At 38.7% G+C, this 20731-nt stretch overlaps 1 protein-coding gene across 2 annotated transcripts; it reads left to right on the plus strand.

The window, feature by feature from the left end:
• Positions 1 to 16654: 16654 nt before the first annotated feature.
• On the plus strand, positions 16655 to 20337 carry LOC107787144 (uncharacterized). Of its 2 annotated transcripts, none has more exons than XM_075252940.1 (4): positions 16655 to 17549; positions 19146 to 19201; positions 19294 to 19486; positions 19816 to 20337. In XM_075252940.1, exons 1-4 carry the CDS (start codon positions 16800 to 16802, stop codon positions 20164 to 20166), a joined length of 1350 nt encoding a protein of 449 aa, XP_075109041.1. In that variant the 5' UTR covers positions 16655 to 16799; the 3' UTR covers positions 20167 to 20337. The 2 variants fall into 2 exon arrangements, with proteins under 2 accessions (XP_075109041.1, XP_075109038.1); XM_075252937.1 differs by having other exon boundaries at positions 16656 to 17549; positions 19813 to 20337.
• Positions 20338 to 20731: the final 394 nt, after the last annotated feature.

Genomic DNA, 20731 nt, shown 5'->3' on the forward strand with positions numbered 1-20731 from the left:
ATTGAGCATTGGATCTTCATCGTCCATGCAAAGTCTATTCAAGTTGGTATTTGTCATTTCATAACCCTAATTCCTAATATATAAAAATTGGGGAAGAAATTTCAAACCCTAACATAAAGATTATGAAATCGAATTGACTAAAGATTAGTAATTTATACTCTATTGATTGAAACTTACCTCAATTTCAGCAGCAGCAGCAAAATTTCTTCAACAATGATAAATAGCCGTTAAGTTTAGAAAGAGGGATAAGATAATGGGTTCAATTAAAATAGCTGAGTTTAACGTTTGGGACCCTTTCTTATGGCTTATTTGGCATTACACGTGGCGATTGAATAGCAGACGGGCCTTTCAAAATTATGCCTCACGCGCTTGGAAGAGGTGTAATCAAGGTCGGGTTTAATTGAGCATATAATGTTAAATCAATTATGGTAAAAATAAGTTCAGGGGTAATAGGACCCCAAAAAAAAAGGTATATAGTTGGTAAATGGGTTATGAGATGGGATGGATTTTATGCATTATCCCATTCTTCTTTTTTGTTAATTTAAGCGACAATGTATTAAGCCTAATTACTTGAAAAATACAACACTTTTCTTACCTTTGTTCACTGCAAAACACAATAGACAAAGACAGGTAAACCTCAGAGGTTGATCTTCCTTTATCACACATGAAGGTGTCAGAGGTCAATACTGTCATTAGATGTCCAATACAATGAGTGACGCCACTGAGTACGATTAGCAGTTTGCCGTTGCCCTTCTTTGTAAATAGAAACAAAACCAATGAGATACAAATTGTGGCAATTTATGCCTTTTCTAATTGAAATGATTACCCACCTTTTTCACTTTCTACCTTTCACTTGCCAGCTTTATTTGTTTTTGAGGACCCATTCCTTTTCTTTCTAGGTGAAGAATCTGGTTTTGTGTTTTAATATGATAAAGGGGTATTCAATAAGTTTCCAAAGCATATAAAGATTTGTATATGATTCAAAATGTTAAGATATATCAACTAAACTTCTGTACCTGCTATTGAACTTATTTATGATTAGCTAAAAGGAAATGAAAATCTTTTTCCCGCCTTGTAGACAAAATACGGAAAACAAATTGTGACATCAAGAAAAATGCTAGATCAAAATGAAAAAAAGGTCGCTCAGAAACTACATTTTGATTAAATGAATTATCATTTAATTATTTTGATACTTATTTAAATTTACCATTCTTTTTAAATAAAATAATAAAAAAGATATGTCACGTTAATTGAGACGAAGAGAGTATCTTATGATGGTGTTTGCAACTAATTTTCAACATATGAAAAATAAACTTCAATCACAAAATAAGAGAAATATTTTTACTAATCAATTATGAGTACAATTCTGTTTCTCCCTTGATTTTTCTCTCCTTATTATTTCCGTGATTCGAGGGTTGAAGCCACATATTTCTTGAATGTAGGATGATGTAGACCTCCTGGGGATGTATTTGATCCCCAGCTTCTTGAACTATTTGATTGTCATGAAGTATCCGGCCATATTTTGATCTCTTTTTGAATATCCCAAGAGTTTATGGGATTTGAGACACCTCTTCAAGAAAATATGTATCCCTTTATATAGGTGTGAGTTAGAGTTTAGGGTAGAGTAACCTTCAAGAAACCCTAATAGACTCCTAGGATTTCAAGAATCCTGTAGTATCTTTACTTTAGGATTTGACTTGATCCCTTAAAATTTCGATGTCTATAAATGCCTCTTACTTCAAGATTTGTCGGGGTATAGGCTTGCCGAAACTTTAAGACGAGACTTGAAGTACTCTACCATTGCAACAAATGGTTTTGAAACTTGGAGTTTTCGATTTACATGGAAGAGATGAAGGGCAGAACAGGCCGCACTGGGCGTACCAATTTGTTTGCAACTAATTTTCAACATATGAAAAATAAACTGCAATCATAAAATAAGAGTAAAATATTTTTACTAATCAATTATGAGAAAAAATCTGTTTCTCCCTTGATTCTTATCTCCTAATTATCTCCGTGATTCGAGGGTTGAAGCCGCGTATTTCTCGAATGTAGAATGATGCAAACCTCCTGGGGATGTATTTGATCTCCAGCTTCTCGAACTATTTGATTGTCAAGAAGTATCCGGCCATATTTTGATCTCTTTGTGAATATCCCAAGAGTTTATGGGATTTTGAGGCACCTCTTCAAGGGAATATGTATCCCTTTATATAGGTGTGAGTTAGGGTTAAGGATAGAGTAACCTCCAAGAATCCCTAATAGACTCCTAGGATTTCAAGAATCTTGTAGTATCTTTACTTTAGGATTTGGCTTGATCCTTTAAAATTTTGATGTCTACAAATGCCTCCTACTTCAAGGTTTGTCGGGGTGTAGGCTTGTCGAAACTTTAAGACTAGACTTAAAGTACTCTACCATTGCAACAAATGGTTTTGAAACTTGGAGTTTTCGATTCACAAGAGGAAGAGATGAAGGGCAGAACTAGTCCCACTGGGCGTGCCAATTTGTTTGCAACTAATTTTCAACATATGAAAAATAATCTGCAATCACAAAATAAGAGAACAATATTTTTACTAATCAATTATGAGTACAATTCTGTTTCTCCCTTGATTCTTCTCTCCTAATTATCTCCGTGATTCGAGGGCTGAAACCGCGTATTTTCTTGAATGTAGGATGATGCAGACCTACTGGGGATGTATTTGATCTCCAGCTTCTTGAACAATTTGATTATCAAGAAGTATCCATCCATATTTTGATCTCTTTGTGAATATCCTAAGAGTTTATGAGATTTTGAGACACCTTTTGTCACGACCCGGATTTCCCACCCTCGGAAGTCGTGATGGTGCCTACTCGTAGAAGCTAGGCAAGCCACAAAATATAGAAATTCTAACTCTTTCATTTTAATCCTTTTTACGATTTTGAATTAATAGGTAATCAATATTTAAAGATTAACGATAAACAGAACAAGCGGAAAACTTAAACAGCTAAAAATAACCAAGCCAGTACTACAATGTCAATATACTCCTCTACCCGAAATCTGGTGTCACAATATTTACGAACTATCTAAGAGTACTACATATAAATGTCTGAAAGAAATACAAGCTGTCTCGAAATCTAGTGAAAACAGAGTACAAAATAAAGTAGAAGAGAACGTCGGGCCTGCGGACGCCTACAGGACTACCTCGGGATCTTTGGCTGGACTGAAGTCAGGCTCCCCAAGTGCTACTATCCAAAAGTCGCTCCAGAATCTGCACATAGTGCAGAGTGTAGCATCAGCACAACCGACCCCATGTGCAGGTAAGTGTCTCGCCTAACTCAGCGAGGTAGTGACGAGGCTAGGACCAGATTCTAGATAACCTATCCAGTCATATAATATACGGCAGAAAATAAACAGGAATAAACAATTAACATGGGAGGGGGTACATGCTACGTGGGAACTATCAAATCTAGCAGAAACTTAAGAGAACTATGAGAGAACAACTCAAGATCTACAACAAAACATTAATAACACTGTTGCGGCGCGCAACCCTATCCCTATCATTTAACACTGTTGCGGCGTGCAACCCGATCCATTTATATCACTGTTGCGGCGTGCAACCAGATCTAATATAACACTGTTGCGGCGTGCAACTCGATCCAATATAACATTGTTGCAACATGCAACCCGATCCAATATAACATTGTTGCGGCGTGCAACCCGATCCAATATAATATTATTGTTGTGTGCAACCCGATCCAATATAACATTTATATACCTTTAACAACAACCATACCAAGAGTCCCGACAAGGGATCAACAATAAATTACACTATCCCGGCAAGGGATTCGACAATAAAAATAAATACATCCCGGCAAGAGAGAAACGGCTATAACCAATCTTAACCCAACTTCTACTCATCTCAGCTAACATCGATACTCAGTCATAAGTAATTTCCACGAAAACAAACTTAATCCTTGCTCAATATCGAGAATCATCAATTAAAGCATCCGTAATATCATTTAAGAACACAACAAAATTGCAATTTAAGACTCACGATCATGCTCGACACCAACGTATAGATACTCGTCACCATGCATATACGTCGTACTCAGCAACAAGAAAATAGCAAATAGGACACAACTCCTAATCCCTCAAGCTAAGGTTATACCGAACACTTATCTCAAACTTCCACGGCCAACTCAAGCCTCAAACACCGACTTTCCTTTCGAATTCGTCTCCAAATCAATTGTATCTAGATATAATCGACTTAATAACATCAATAAACGCTAAACAATCCAATTCCAATGCTTAATTATAGCTTTCTAATTATTCTTCCCAAAAAGTCAAAAATTGACCCCAAGCCCGCTTGGTCAAAACACGAGGTTCGGACCAAAACATGATCACCCATTCACCCACGTGCCCGAGTATATAATTTGTTTTGAAATCCGACCTCAAAACAAGGTCAAATTCCCAAATAATCAAAAATTCCTAACTCTACCCAAATCCCTAATTTTCTACCCTTAATCTCATGTTTTAGGCCTAGAAATCTAGTGGGTGTTGATAAAAATGGAAGGAAACGAGCTTAGGATTACATACCTATGAAGTTATGGTGAAGTTCCTCTTCAAAAATCGCCCAAGAGGTATGGAGAAGATGAAGTTTATAAAAAATGGTGGAAATCCCGTAATGCTTTCTGTTTTTGAAACTTAAAATAACTGGGTGTGCCTTCGCATTCGCGACACGCGATGAGTCAGGCTTGAGAGACCTTCGCGTTCGCGTAAGTGGGCTCGCGATCGCGAAGCACTAACTCCTCGAGCCCTCGCGTTCGCGTCCAGGTAGTCGCGTTCGTGTAGGTAAAATACCCCTCCCCCTTCCCAGGCTCATAAGCCTTCGCGTCCACGTTATTAGGCCCGTGTTTGCGAAGGGAAGACCCCCCAAAGCTTCGCGTTCGCGACCAGGGTTACGCGTTCGCGTAGAAGAAATTTTCCTTGAGCATGAATAAAACATCGCGTTCGCGAGGGTCCTCCCCCGAACGCGAAGAAGAAAATATCAGCACACCAGAACTGAAAAACCTGCAACTTTTTTTAGTTCTAAAAACCTTCCGAAACACATCCGAAACTTACCCGAGCCTCGGGGCTCCAAACCAAACATACATACTAACTCAAAAACATCATATGAACTTATCCGTGTGATCAAATCGCCAAAATAAACCCTTAAACAACGAATTAAACCTCAAAACAATGAAATATTTCAAAACTTCTTAAAACATCAACTTTTGCATTTAGGGTCCGAATCACGTCAAACGGATTCCGTTTGTTACCAAATTTCACAGAATTATCTTAAATCATATATAAGACCTGTATCGGGCACCGAAACCAAAATACGGGCCCAATACCAACATGTTCTAATCAAAATTCATTTCCAAATCCTTTAAACAATTTCAGAAAATAATTTTCTTTAAAAATTCATTTCTCGGGCTTGGGACCTCGGAATTCGATTCCGGGCACACATCCAAGTCCCATATTTTCTTACGGACCCTCCGGGACCGTCAAATCATGGGTCTGGGTCCGTTTACCTAAAACGTTGATCGAAGTCAAATTAATTCATTTTATAGTCAAAAATTATTATTTTTCAGAGATTTTCACATATAAGCTTTCCGGCTACGTGCCCGAACTGTGCACGCAAATCAAGGTGATGCTTAAAGAGGTTTTTAAAGCCTCGGAATGCAGAATTCTTTTTAGAAAACAAGTGATGGCCTCTTGGGTCATTACATTCTCCACCTCTAAAACAACCGTTCGTCCTCGAACGGACAGAAGAAGGAAGTACCTGAGTCGAGGAAAAGATGGGATAACGGCTCCGCATATCAGACTCGGACTCCCAGGTCGATGCCTTAGGAGGCTGACCTCTCCACTGAACATGAACAGAGGGTAAACTCTTCGATCTCAACTGACAAACCTGCCAGTCTAGGATAGCTACCGGCTCCTCCTCATAAGACAAGTCCTTGTCCAACTGGACATTGCTGAAATCTAACACGTGGGAGGGATCGCCGTGATACTTTCGAAGCATGGACACATGAAACACTAGATGCACGACTGATAAGCTCGGCGATAATGCAAGTCTATAAACCACCTCTCCCACTCGATCAAGAATCTCAAATGGACCAATGAACCTAAGGCTAAGCTTGCTCTTCTTCCCAAACCTCATCACGCCCTTCATAGGCAACACTCGAAGCAATACCTGCTCACCGACCATGAAAGCCAAATTTCGAACCTTGCGGTCGGCATAACTCTTTTGCTTTGACTGAGCTGTACGAAGCCTATCCTGAATAATCATGACTTTGTCCAAGGCCTCCTGAACCAGATCCGTACCCAACAACCGAGCCTCCCCCGACTCAAACCGTCCAATCGGAGACCAACACTGCCTACCATATAAAGCCTCATAAGGATCCATATGGATACTCGACTAGTAGCTGTTATTGTAGGCAAACTCTACTGAAGGCAAAAACTGATCCCACGAGCCTTCAAAGTCAATGACACAAGCTCGAAGCATATCCTCCAAAATCTGAATAGTCCCCTCGGACTGCCCGTCTGTCTGAGGATGAAACGTTGTGCTCAACTCAACCTGTGTGCCCAACTCTCGCTGAACTGCCTTCTAGAAACGTGAGGTAAACTGCATACCTCGGTCCAAAATGATAGACACGGGCACACCATGAAGGCGAACAATCTCCCGGATATAGATCTCAGCTAACCTCTCAGATGAATAAGAGACTACCACAGGAATGAAATACGCTAACTTGGTCAGTCTATCAATATAGTGATCCGCCCCCACTTCCACTCGGGAAACTCAATCCTCTGAAATGAACCACCGGGCCTCTGATGCTCGTACTTAACCTGTTGACAATTCAAACATCGAGCCACATATGCAACGATATCCTTCTTTATTCTCCGCCACCAATAATGCTACCGCAAATCCTGATACGTTTTCGCGGCGCCCGGATGAATAGAGTACCGGGAACTATAGGCCTCCTCTAAAATCAACTCTCGAAGCCCATCCATATCAGGCACACAAACTCGACCCTGCAATCTCAAAACCCCATCATCACCTAAGGTAACCTGCTTGGCACCTCCGTGCTGCACCATGTCTCTAAGGACACACAAATGGGGATCATCATATTATCGATCACGGATATGCTCCAATAATGAAGAACGAGCGACTGTGCAAGCTAACACACGGCTGGGCTCAGAAACATCCAACCTCACAAACTGATTGGCCAAAGCCTGAACATCTAAAGCAAGCGGTCTCTCACCGATCAGAATATAAGCAAGACTGCCCATACTGGCTGATTTCCTACTCAAAGCATCGGCCACCCCATTGGCCTTTCCCGGATGATATAGGATGGTGATATCATAATCCTTCAACAACTCCAACCACCTCATTTGCCTCAAATTCAACTCCTTTTGCTTGAATAAATACTGAAGACTTTTGTGATCCGTGAACACCTCACATGCCACGCCATACATATAATGCCTCAAAATCTTCAACGTGTGAACAATGGCTGCCAACTCCAAATCATGAACCGAATAGTTCTTCTCATGAATCTTCAACTACCACAAAATATAGGCAATGACCTTGCTATCCTGCATCAATACTGCACCAAGCCCAATACGAGATGCATCACAATAAACTGTATAAGGCCCTGAACCTGTGGGCAAAACCAACACAGATGCCATAGTCAGAGCTGTCTTGAGCTTCTGAAAGCTCGCCTCACACTCGTCCGACCATCTGAACTGGGCACCCTTCTGGGTCAACCTAGTCATCGGGGCTGTGATAGATGAAAATCCCTCCACGAACCGACGATAGTAACCTGCCAATCCCAAGAAACTCTGAATCTCTGTAGTTGATGCTGGTCTAGGGCAGTTCTTGACTGCCTCAATCTTCTTCGAATCAACCTGAATACCCTCTGCCGATACAACATGACCCAGGAATGCAATTGAACTCAACCAGAATTCACACTTTGAGAACTTAGCATATAACTGACTATCCCTCAAGGTCTAAAGAACCACTCTAAGATGCTGCTTATGCTCCTCCCGGCTGTGGGAATATATCAAAATATCATCAATGAAGACTATCACGAACGAATCTAAGTAAGGCCTGAACACTCGGTTCATTAAATCCATAAAAGCTGCTGGGGCATTTGTCAACCCAAATGACGACATAACCAAGAACTCATAATGCCCGTACCGAATGCGGAAAGCTATCTTAGGGACATCGGATGCCCTAATCCTCAACTGATGGTAGCCAGATCTCAAGTCAATCTTCGAAAATACCTTGGCACCCCGAAGCTGATCAAACAAATCATCAATCCTCGGCAATGGATACTTATTCTTGATTGTAACTTTGTTCAACTGCCGGTAATCAATGCACATTCTCATCGACCCATCCTTCTTCTTAACAAACAACACTGAAGCACCCCAAGGCGAAACACTCGGCCTAATGAAACCCTTCTCAAGCAAGTCTTGCAACTGCTCCTTCAACTCTTTCAACTCAGGCGGGGTCATACGATACGGTGTGATAGAAATAGGCTGAGTGCCTGGAGCCAAATCAATGCAAAAATCAATATCCCTATCGGTTGGCATACACGGCAGGTCTGAAGGGAATACCTCAGGAAACTCACGAACAACGGGCATAGAATCAATAGAAGAAACCTCAGCACTAAAATCACGAACATATGCCAAATAGGCCAAACACCGCTTCTCGACCATACGCCGAGCCTTCACATAAGAGATATCACAATGGGTAGAATGACCAGGAGTCCCTCTCCACTCTAAACGGGGTAAACCCGGCATGAGAGACGGCTAGTGCTACAAGAAGCAAGCCTGCCCGGGTGACACTCTCCATAAGGCCCACTAGACGGACCAGAGCATCCTGAAGAACTGGGGTAGCAATAAACCCCTCTAGGACCTGAGATGGGCCCATCGAACTGCTGGGGCCGGAACCTCACCATCAAAATCAACATGAGGCTCCGCCGCTGGTGCTGCTGCTCTAGGCTGAGCTCTGCCCCTGCCTCGGCCTCTAGCACGATCTCGGCCTCGCCCTCTGCCTCTTGTGGAAGCTGCTGCTGGGGGCTCGGGCTGCTGATCGGTGGATGAGGAAGCGCATGTTCTCGCCATCAGTGAAAGAATAGAGTAGAAATTCAATTAGCATTGAGAAATCAAACACGACAAGAAAGAACAAATGTGAAGTTTTTCCTAACTTTGTAGCCTTTGGGGGATAAATACAAACGTCTCCGTACCGATCTCTCAGACTCCACTAAGCTTGTCCATGAATTGTGAGACCTGTGTAACCTAGAGCTCTGATATCAACTTGTCACGACCCGGATTTCCCACCCTCGGGAGTCGTGATGGCGCCTACTCGTAGAAGCTAGGCAAGCCGCGAAATATAGAAATTCTAACTCTTTTATTTTAATCCTTTTTACAATTTTGAATTAATAGGTAATCAACATTTAAAGATTAACGATAAACAGAACAAGCGGAAGACTTAAACAACTAAATATAACCAAGCCAGTACTACAATGTCAATATACTCCTCTATCCGGAATCTGGTGTCACAATATTCACGGACTGTCTAAGAGTACTACATACAAATGTCTGAAAGAAATACAAGCTGTCTCGAAATCTAGTGAAAACAGAGTACAAAATAAAGTAGAAGAGAATGTCGGGCCTGCGGACGCTTGCAGGACTACCTCGGGATCTCTGACTGGACTAAAGGCAGGCTTCCCAAGTGCTACTGTCCAAAAGCCACTCCGGAATCTGTACATAGTGCAGAGTGTAGCATCAGCACAACCGACCCCATGTGTTGGTATGTACCTGGCCTAACCCCGGCGAGGTAGTGACGAGCTATGGTAAAGTTCCTCTTCAAAAATCGCCCAAGAGGTGTGGAGAAGACGAAGTTCATGAAAAATAGTGGAAATCCCGTAATGCATTCTGTTTTTGAAACATAAAATAACTGTGCGAATATGGTCTTCCCATTCGCGACAGGCTCATCGTGTTCGCGATGAGTCAGGCCTAAGAGACCTTCGCGTTCGCGTAAGTGGGCTCGCGATCTCGAAGCACTAACTCCTCGAGCCCTCGCGTTCGCGTAGGTATAATACCCCCCCCCCTGCCCAGGCTCATAAAGCTTCGCGTTCGCGTTACTAGGCCCGCGTTCGTGAAGGGAAGACCCCCCAAAGCTTCGCGTTCGCGACCTGGGTTATGCGTTCGCGTAGAAGGAATTTTCCTTCAGCATGAATAACACATCGCGTTCGCGAGGGTCCTCCCGCGAACGCGAAGAAGAGAATATCAACAAATCCTTTAAACAATTTCAGAAAATAATTTTCTTTAAAAATTCATTTCTCAGGCTTGGGACCTCGGAATTCGATTCCGCACACGCCCAAGTCCCATATTTTCCTACGGACCCTCCGGGATCGTCAAATCATGGGTCCGAGTCCGTTTACCCAAAATGTTGACCGAAGTCAAATTAATTCATTTTATAGTCAAAATTTATCATTTTTCACAGATTTTCACATATAAGCTTTCTGGCTACGCGCCCAAACTATGCACGCAAATCGAGGTGATGCTAAAAGATGTTTTTAAAGCCTCAGAAGCAAAATTCATTTAAAAAAATAAGTGATGACCTCTTGGGTCATCACACCTTTTCAAAGGAATATGTATCCCTTTATATATGTGTGAGTTAGGGTTAAGGATAGAGTAACCTGCAAGAAACCCTAATAGACTCATAGGATTTCAAGAATCCTGTAGTATCTTTACTTTAGGATTTGGCTTGATCCCTTAAAATTTCGATGTCCTCAAATGCCTCCTACTTCAAGGTTTATCAGGGTGTAGGCTTGCCGAAACTTTAAGACGAGACTTGAAGTACTCTACCATTGCAATAAATGGTTTTGAAACTTGGAGTTTTCGATTTACAGGAAGAAGATGAAGGGCAGAACTAGTCCCACTGGCGTGCCAATTTGTTTGCAACTAATTTTCAACATATGAAAAATAAACTTCAATCACAAAATAAGAGAAAAATATTTTTACTAATCAATTATGAGTACAATTCTGTTTCTTCCTTGATTCCTCTCTCCTGATTATTTCCGTGATTCGAGGGCTGAAGCCGCATATTTCTTGAATGTAGGATGATGCAGACCTCCTGGGGATGTATTTGATCTCCAGCTTCTTGAACTATTTAATTGTCAAGAAGTATCCAGCCATATTTTGATCTCTTTGTGAATATCCCAAAAAATTATGGGATTTTGAAACACCTCTTCAAGGGAATAAATATCCCTTTATATCGGTGTGAGTTAAGGTTTAGGGTAGAGTAACCTCCAAGAAATCTTGATAGACTCCTAGGATTTCAAGAGTCCTGTAGTATTTTTAATTTAGAATTTGGCTTGATCCCTTAAAATTTTGATGTATACCGACAACCCTTTTAATATTTGATTGACAGCATCTAAAATTGATCTGTCACTAAGGCAAATGGAAAAAGGGAGTGGAGAATTGCATGAATATGGAGTAGAATAACTCTTATGTATAGGTTTTCCTTTAAACTAAGGATCAGAGTATGGCGTAGCCACTAGTGTCGAGGGTTCTGCTTTGCCCGAATTTCTAAGTAAAACAAAAAAACTTTTCTATCTTTAGTCCCTTTCGCTCATGCCTAATTTTTTGCTAAACTTTCTTTGTTTTGGACCAAATGTGAGAAAACTTCTTCAGGAAGTGTTTCTACCATTTCCAGAAATTGAAACTTTTATTTCTACGGACACTTGACCCAAAAAATTCATCAAGTCGCTCAAAATTAATTTTGGCACTTTTTTTCTCAAGTGCTTTTAAGTATAAGTATAAGCATTATTTGAGAAATAGAAAAAGTTAGCTTCTCTTCAAAAATGTTTTTTTTTTAAAAGTATTTTTTGAAAAAAAATACATTGAAAACCACTTTTCAAGAGCTTGGTAAATACTAATTATTGTTTAAGAGTATTTTTAAATTAATTAGTCAAACACAAACTGTTTTCACCAAAAATATTTTTTTGAAAAACACATTTAAAAAAAGTAATTTTTAAAATAAGCTGATTTTAGAAGCACAACCAAATAGGCTAGTAGATTCATGACACTGTATTTCGAGTTGTTGATTTAGTACCGTTTTTGTTGAGGAACCCTACTCTAATTTATAGCCTATTTAGCCAAGCTTCTAAAATCAGCTATTTTTTTCCTTTCTTTTAAATGGTTGATTGCATTATGAAATGGTTAATAGAGCCCGTTAAAGATCTGAAAGCTTTATGTAAAAGTGGTGTGCAGAGTCCTCTGCACAATCTGTTGATTCTGATTCCAAATTGCCTATACCTAAAGCAAACAAGAACCAATTATTTAATGCTAAAATGACCGTTGATCCTTTTAACTCTGTTACACACTTAAGATCCATTCTGTAGTCAAAATAGTATCTCTAGGGAGGTATGGATATATTCACAGTCGTGGGATTTTTGGAAATAAGAATTATGCATACCTTTGGTTTATATATATATATATATATATATAAACCTAAGATACTAACAATTTTCACGATTTTAGCTTGATTTGCATAAAAAATTTTAACATTGAAAATTCATTGTGCTTTTTGTTAAATACCCTGTCACTATATGCATTTATATACCCTGGCTCCTGTTGCTTTTTTGAGCCGAGGGTCTCTTGGAAACAGCCTCTCTACCCATCGGGGTAGGGGTAAGGTCTGCGTACATATTACCCTTCCCAGACCCCACTTGTGAGATTATACTGGGCCGTTATTGTTGTTGTTGTTGTTGTTGTATATGCATTTATAATTTAAGCATTACATAGCACATTTGACATTATTAATTTATTATTACATCAACATCTTACACATGAAATTATTAGCTTGTTTGGCCAAGTTTTTTTTGGCCAAAAGCACTTTTGACCAAAAATTAAGGTGTTTGGCCAAGCTTTTGGAAAGAAAAAAAACGCTTTTAAGGAGAAACAGAAGCAGTTTTTGAGAAGTAAAAAAAAAGTAGTTTCTCTCCAAAAGCACTTTTTTGAGAAGCACTTTTGAGAAAAACACACTTAGAAGCAGATTTCAAAAGTTTGGCCAACACTAATTACTGCTCAAACGTGCTTTTTTAATTAATTAGCCAAACACAAACTACTTCTCACCAAAAGCACTTTTTTTAAAAGTACTTTTGAGAAAAGCACTTCTCAAAAATAAGTTGATTTTAGAAGCTTGGCCACACTGGCTATATGTCAGAAGGACCTATTTATCACTAGTTATTTTTTAAAACTAAACATTTGGTGCAATTTATTTTCCTGCTGTCTTGTTATACATATTACTAAAAGATAAGAAGGGCACAATTTCATCTTTTATTTTGATTGATTAGAATTTCAACATAAAATGAAGAGTAAACTCCGTTTAACCCCATTAACTTTTGATTTAGGAAAATAACACCACTTCACTTAGATAATCCCTTCACCTCAAAGTCAAAGGCCGCATGAAATGTCATTGTTAAGGTCATAAATAACCCTAAATTAGTATGAATTATAAATAGAGTATTCATTTTCAATAAGTGAAATTAAGTGCTCGTAGTAATTTTTTTTTAATAGAAATTACATTATCACATCTCTCTTTTTTCTTCTTTGGCTTTTTTTTTTTTCGATTTTCAAAGCCTCATTTTGCTTCATGAGATTTTTTTCATGTAGAGTTTCAAATTTTAAGTATGTCCATTCGTTTGTTATTTGTGTTATTGTTCGTTTTCAAATTTTACTTTACCTAGTCAATTTTGTGTAAAGCATTTTTTATATTTTCATGTCATTTCGTATACATTCAAAAGGATTGATTGTAAATATCTCATGGATGGTTATTTTAAAAATAAAAAGAAACAATCCTGAATGTTACTAATACAATTTATAGGTGATATGATATTTCACTAATTTCAGAACCATCTAAAAATATTGATTTAATGAAATTTTATTATTTCATGCAAAAGATGAATAAATCGTTTTTATTTAGAATTTTATACTTAGATGAAAATTTCTCATATCTATATAATATTATTAGGGTCGTTCTACTACGGAACCTCATTAGGAGGTTGGTGGAACTATACAGGGATAGGAAGAGGGATTTGCATATGGTGTTTATTGACCTAGAGAAGGTATATGACAAGGTCCCTAGGGACGTCCTTTGGAGGTGCCTGGAGGTGAAAGGTGTGTCGGTGGCTTACATGAGGACGATAAATGATATGTATGATGGAGCTATGACTCGGGTTAGGACTGTGGGAGGTGACTCAGAGCCTTTTTCGGTTGTTATGAGGTTACATCAAGGATCTGTGCTCAGCCCGTTCTTATTTGCTCTGGCGATGGAAGCACTGACACACCGTATCCAAGGAGAGGTGTCATGGTGTATGTTGTTCGCCGGTGATATAGTTCTGATTGATGAGACGCCAGGCGGCATTAATGGGAGATTGGAGGTATGGAGGCAGGCCCTGGAGTCTAAAGGTTTCAAGTTGAGTAGGACTAATATGAAATATGTGGAATGTAAGTTCAGTGACGTGACGGGGGAAGCGGATTTGGAAGTCAGAGTTGACTCACAAGTCATCCTCAAGAGAGAAAGTTTTAAGTACTTAAGGTCAATTATCCAGGGAGATGGGGAGATCGACGGGGATGTTACGCACCGTATTGGGGTAGGGTAGATGAAATAGAGGTTAGCGTCTAGAGTCTTGTATGACAAGAATGTGCCACCGAAACTCAAAGGTAAGTTCTATAGAGCGGTGGTTAGACCGGCCATGTTGTGTGGAGCTGAGTGTTGGCCAGTCAAGAATTCACATATACAAAAGATGAAAGTAGCAGAAATGAGGATGTTGAGATGGATGTGTGCACACTAGGCTGGATAAGATTAGAAATGAAGATATTCGGGAGAGGGTGAGCATGGCTCACGTGGACGACAAGATGGGGGAAGCGCGACTTAGATGGTTCGGATACGTGCGGAGGCCTAGATGCACCGGTTAGAAGGTGTGAGCGGTTGTCTTTGGCAGGTACGAGAAGAGGCAGAGACCGGCCTAAGAAGTATTGGGGCAAGGTGATCATGCAAGATATGACGCAACTTCATATTTTCGAGGACATGACTCTTGATAAGAACATGTGGAGGTCGAGCATTAAGGTGGTAGGCTAGGGGTAGTCGAGAGTTCTTCCCTCTTTGACCGGGTAGTCTGATAGAGTTTTGTTTAGGTTTGTTAGCAATCTATGTTGTGTTCACATTGTTATTTTGTATAGTTTGGTGTTATTGTCCTTTCACTTATTCGTTGTGTTATTTTCTTTCTGGCATCTTTTGTTGTTACATGTCTTTTCTTTTGTTTCTTTTCTGATATTATTGTCTCTCTTGATTGAGCCGAGAGTCTCCCGGAAACAACTTCTCTACCATTTTTGGGGTAGGGCTAAGATGTACAATCTACTCTCCCCAGACCCCACTAGTGGGATTTTACTGGGTATGTTGTTATTGTTGTTAGGTATTATATATCGCTTTTTAATTTATGAGAAAAACGTATAGAATCTCTGTAATAATTAAGAGCATTTTTACATTCTGAAATTACATCCAATGAATAGCTAATTTTCATCGTTGGTTTTAGATGAGGGGATCCACTGTTCTATTCAAAGTACGAACAGAATATTGTTTCTCAAATCTAAAAGATTAAGAAAGTTAAATGAAATTTACTCTAAAGGGAGAGATTTTCTTAATTTCCCTTTTTTCTTAAGATAAGAAGAAGAAGAAGAAAGGAGATAACAAACCCGTCAACGATTAAACTTTCATTTTTGACAGCTAGTAGATAGTACACATGTATGCTCTTATATACGATAAATAACGTATTAGAATTCACTGCTTTTTAAAATCGTTTGATCCTAAGAGTCACAAATTAAAATGATAATAAGAAGTTCAATATTTAACTTATATACAAGTTTTTCCTCTTGGATAGTGAGGTTACATTAAGAGAAGTGGATGAGTTGATATAACTAACTTCTCAAATACAAAATTGTTAGGTTTTTGCCCTAAATTTTTTATTTATTAGGACTTTTTTTCTCGAAGGAAGGAAAAAATATTCCTAAAAGGAATAAATCTCTTTTATATGTCTTATACTTTTCGTGGAAGAAAAGTTTTGTACTTTTATAAATTGACGTTTTCTTGTTACCATCCGCAATGTAATCATTAAAGAGTCTCGTTTACGAGAGATTTTTCTCTCAATAGATTTTATATTTTTATACTAGTTTTTATATGTAGGTCAATTGATCAAACATTTCTATAATATTCTATTTTAGCGTATAATTTTTTTTTGTCTCAAAGGTCTACTTTATTAACTTGCTCATCCACCGTGCTATTTTGATCCCAACAAAAATTAGAACCTTATATTTCTTTGAACTCGTCGTTTTTCAAAAGAAGGGCTACCATCAAGAAGATAAATACTTAAATCCCATTGAACTTATTGCCATTTTATCTGAAAGAAAATTTCTAAATCCACATATTTGGAAATGAAAAGTCACTTCAATTGTTTGGAGTTTCTTGAAGAGTTTAACATCCACTTTCTTCTTTTTCACTTAAATCCCAAAAATCATTTATCACAAATTTACAAAAACAAGGAAAAGGACTAACTAGCAAAGAGACCACAATTACAAAAAGTCACATGGTGGGGAGCTCAAACCAAAAGGGACTTTCGAGTAGAAATCATCAAAAACCAAACCAGAAAAGGTGAACCCAAAAAAGCAACCTCAAAAACTCCCCCACTCACTGAAGACAACTTTCTCGGCAGTAATGGCGGCACATGAACAAGAACAAGAACAAGAAAAACCCATTTGCCCTTTCACCTTAGACCCCAACAATAAACACTTGGAGAAGTTCTTGTCCTCCTATTTGGGTCTCAGTTTCACAATCTTTCTTGGTTTTTTACCCCAGAATGCAATTTCTTTGATTCCAAGGCTTCAGAACCGGAGCAAGGAGCTAACTTTTCAGCTCATTGAGACAGAAGAGCAGCTAAAGCAGTTACTTTCTCGTAGAAAAGAGGATTCAAAGGCAAATGCAAGAGTTGTGGAGATCTTTGCAAGTCATAGACATGCTTGGCAGCAAGAAGAGAAGAGGCTTTTGCAGCAGATTGATGAGTGTGCTGATGAGATTGAAAAGTTAAGAGGAAGAGTTGAGGAGTTTGAGAAAGTGGAAGGTGAGTTAAGGGCTAATATTGAGGAGCTGAAAAGGGAGATCAGTGAAAGAGATGAAATGTTGAACTTCATGAGTAGAAGGGGTTGTTGTGAGATGGAAAATAGTACGAGTGGAGATGTTGGCGAGGGTGTTGGGGATTGCTATGCTGAAATGGGTTTGAGGTTTGGGAAAGTTGGGATATCAGAAGGGATGGATTTAGGGGTAGGGATGGAAGAGTGTTACTTGAGTAATGGGATTCCTAATTCTGAGCAAATGAGTGGTGTTTATGGACAGAGTAATGGGTTCAATTCAGAATACTTGAATTCTGCTTCTAAGTTTTGGGCTGAAAAAGCTAGTCCTTGGCAGCAGGTATGATTCATTCATTTGAAGATTTTTGGTTAGTTATATTTGGGGTTATGGTGCTTTCATAATGTGGTTAAAAACCACAAAGTCCTTGCTAGAATGATCTTCATGTAGAAAAAAATATGACTAAGTTTGTCTCCTTTGTGTTTGTCTTATATTTGGTTTTCCATGGTGATACTTTGGGGAAAAAAGTGCTTTTATTTGACTAGGATGGTACTAAAAGGATTAGATTAGATTACCACCTGGTATGCCTTTTGTTTTCTTTTTTTGTTTGTTTTTGTATAAGATATATGATGAACAAAATGAGCCAGAGGTATGTTGGGATGAAGAAAATTGAGTTAAAGAAATTTTATAAGAATGTGGCTGAAGTATTGACCAATGTTGCAGTAGTAATAAAGAGTTCTTGGTGAAGTTCTATACCCTTTTTCAAATACCTGAAAATTTCAGAGGAACATTCCGTTGTTCATAGTTTAATCTTTTATGATAAAAAAAGCTGAAATGAAAGTTGATGCAGGAGAGTACTTCAGCGGCAAATTGAAATTGAATTATATGATGATTACATTCTGAGATGCTTATTAATGAAATCTGTAGTTTAGTGTACTCAGTTACCTCTCCTACTTGTCTTGTGCTTTGTCTTTTTTGTTGAGACTCCTGTCATTGTTATCCATAATTTTGAATGGCTTTATCTTCTTGGTGTCTACTGAACTTCAAACTTCCCGGGATATGGTTCTGTTTTACAAAAGATGAAACTCACCTTAACTGTTAATTTTTTTCACCATATACTGGTGTTTTGGACCACTGCTTGAAAACTAGGTCATTGTTTCGTACTTTTCTTCTTTCACCTTTTTTTTGTCTTATTAGAGTTTTGCAATTCTGGCTTCAAGAATGGTCCCTCTTTGTTAAGTATTTCGATGAGGCTGTTATATAGGAAGCTCAAATTAATGTATACAGATTAGCTCCAGAAACTATCTTGTTGGCATAGAACACCGAACTCCCACCAAGTAATGACATCCAATTATATATCCCCTTTGGTTGCAAGTTCAACAGTAATCTGGTTAAAATGGCTCCTTATATCAGCAAAGAATGGGCTGTTATCAGTCAACATCTAGTTGATCTGTTATATATCTGTTTAAGATTCATCAACCTCAATGGAAAGATGTCCTTTCCTTTTCTTGTTGCTAGCTGTATCTTGCCCTCGTCTCTCTCTGGACTTTATCTCTCTAACAGTCTAACTTCAACGTCATCTTTTGTAATGTAATAGTATATGTTATCGTTTTAAACTAGTTCCTCAAATGAAACTTTAACTCTGCAGGGCTGCCATTCATAACTAATTACTGAAACATTTTTACCTATACTAGGTGAATGCGCCAAGTCTGGACTAGGTAGAGATCACACAGTCTATTTGTGCCTGCCATTTCTTCCTTTCCTGAGAATGAAACCCTTTTATAGATCTAGATTTTCTTAACCCTGGTACTGGCGAGCTTTTCATTTATTTGGTTCCTGAGGAAAATTGAAGCATTTCACTATCTTAGTAGATAACCAGCTTGGTAGTTAGGTGGGAATTATCATTGGGTCTTAATAAAATGTGTTTTCTTAATGCAGGATATGCAGTATGATTCTGCCGATTCACTTCACCATTTAAAGCATTTTGTTGCAAGGTAAACATTCTGTGTTTAGAGATGACATGGTTTGACATTTGCAATTTGAGGTTGTAGGAACTAACAAGGGTGATCACTTTTTGCTTTCTTAGAAGGGAGGCCCCTTGGAAGATAGATGGTGAATCAACAGGAGTCTCCTCCAAATTAAAGTTACTTGAGCAGGAGCTACTGAATTTGGAAAGGATTGGAAAGACAGATCTATCTAAGGTACCATCATCAACGCGAAAACAGGTCAAGAGATACCAAGCTCTTGCTGGCAAGATCGATGATCTATGCAGAAGAATGGTAATTATTGCAAGCTTATTGCTGAAAATTTTAGTACATCGATTTGAAAGCTTATTGCATGCATGCTTATGTTTCTCTGAGATTGGACAATATGGTGTTTCTTTCTTGCAAAGAAATAGAGATCAAGAAATACGTATAACACTTCTATTTTTGGTGAAATGGATTACCTCATGCATCAATAAGATTTATCTATTGGACTTGTTGAAAGAAGGGAATAAACTAGTCTTGATTACATGTGCATATTTAGATGTCGGTTTATACTCTTAGCTCGCACAACACTAGGCCTTACATAAGCATACTGCTGATAACGATAATCCTCATAACAGCAGGCCAGCGATCCTGGTGAACCCAATCTGAGTCCTGAGTTTCGGACCCAAAGACAGACAGAATTTTTGCTTGAAGCATTTCGACTTCAGCAGCGTGCATCTGAAACTGGTCAGAAGCTAATGGTGCTACAAACGGACAGCGGAAAGAGTTATTATGGGGATGAATTTGAAGGTCAAGCCCAACTAGCTACTAAGCGATCCTTTGACTCCATCCGTAACAACTTAAAAGAAATCCAACGGAATTTAGAGATATGGCTGGCAAGAATTATTGGGGATCTTGAGGGAATCCTTTCCCGCGATGGTGCTGCTCGTGTAAGGGATTATTATATATCTAGATATCCTTTTGTTCAATAGTTGTTCATGTGTTGACAGTTTAAATGAAATCATGATTCAAAAATATAGTGATGAATTTGTCATCCATCCTATTGAAATGGTGTATAGCTCCTTTCTGTTAACAAGAAATATCAAGAATGGTCAGACTTCTTTCCAACTGAATGTGCATAATGAGCCCAAACTATTGATGCTAACTAGTAAAGAGTATGGCATGAAGATTTATTTTTGACAGAATTATTGATGGATGTCACTATTCCTGATGTGGATGCTTATCATTTACTACTATTTTTCTTGGTCCTGGTCTTTCTATTGAGGCTTTAAATACTTGTTCTAGCTTGAAAGGGATGGTATGGTCCTAAGCAACTGGATAAATGTCTTCTGAAATCTGACAAACATTAAATGGTTGTGGAAAGAGAAATAAATATAGTAGTTCAATTCTCTCTGAACTACCAACAGCTAGTGGCACTTATAGGAGTTTCTGAACTACCGACAACTAGTGACACTGATAAGTGAGTTCAATTCTTACACTGTTTTCCTTTCTGATCTCCCAATGTAATGATCTAATAGACTACGAAACAACAAGCTT

Source organism: Nicotiana tabacum, chromosome 1 (assembly GCF_000715075.1).
Source record: "Nicotiana tabacum cultivar K326 chromosome 1, ASM71507v2, whole genome shotgun sequence".
Lineage (NCBI taxonomy): Eukaryota > Viridiplantae > Streptophyta > Magnoliopsida > Solanales > Solanaceae > Nicotiana > Nicotiana tabacum.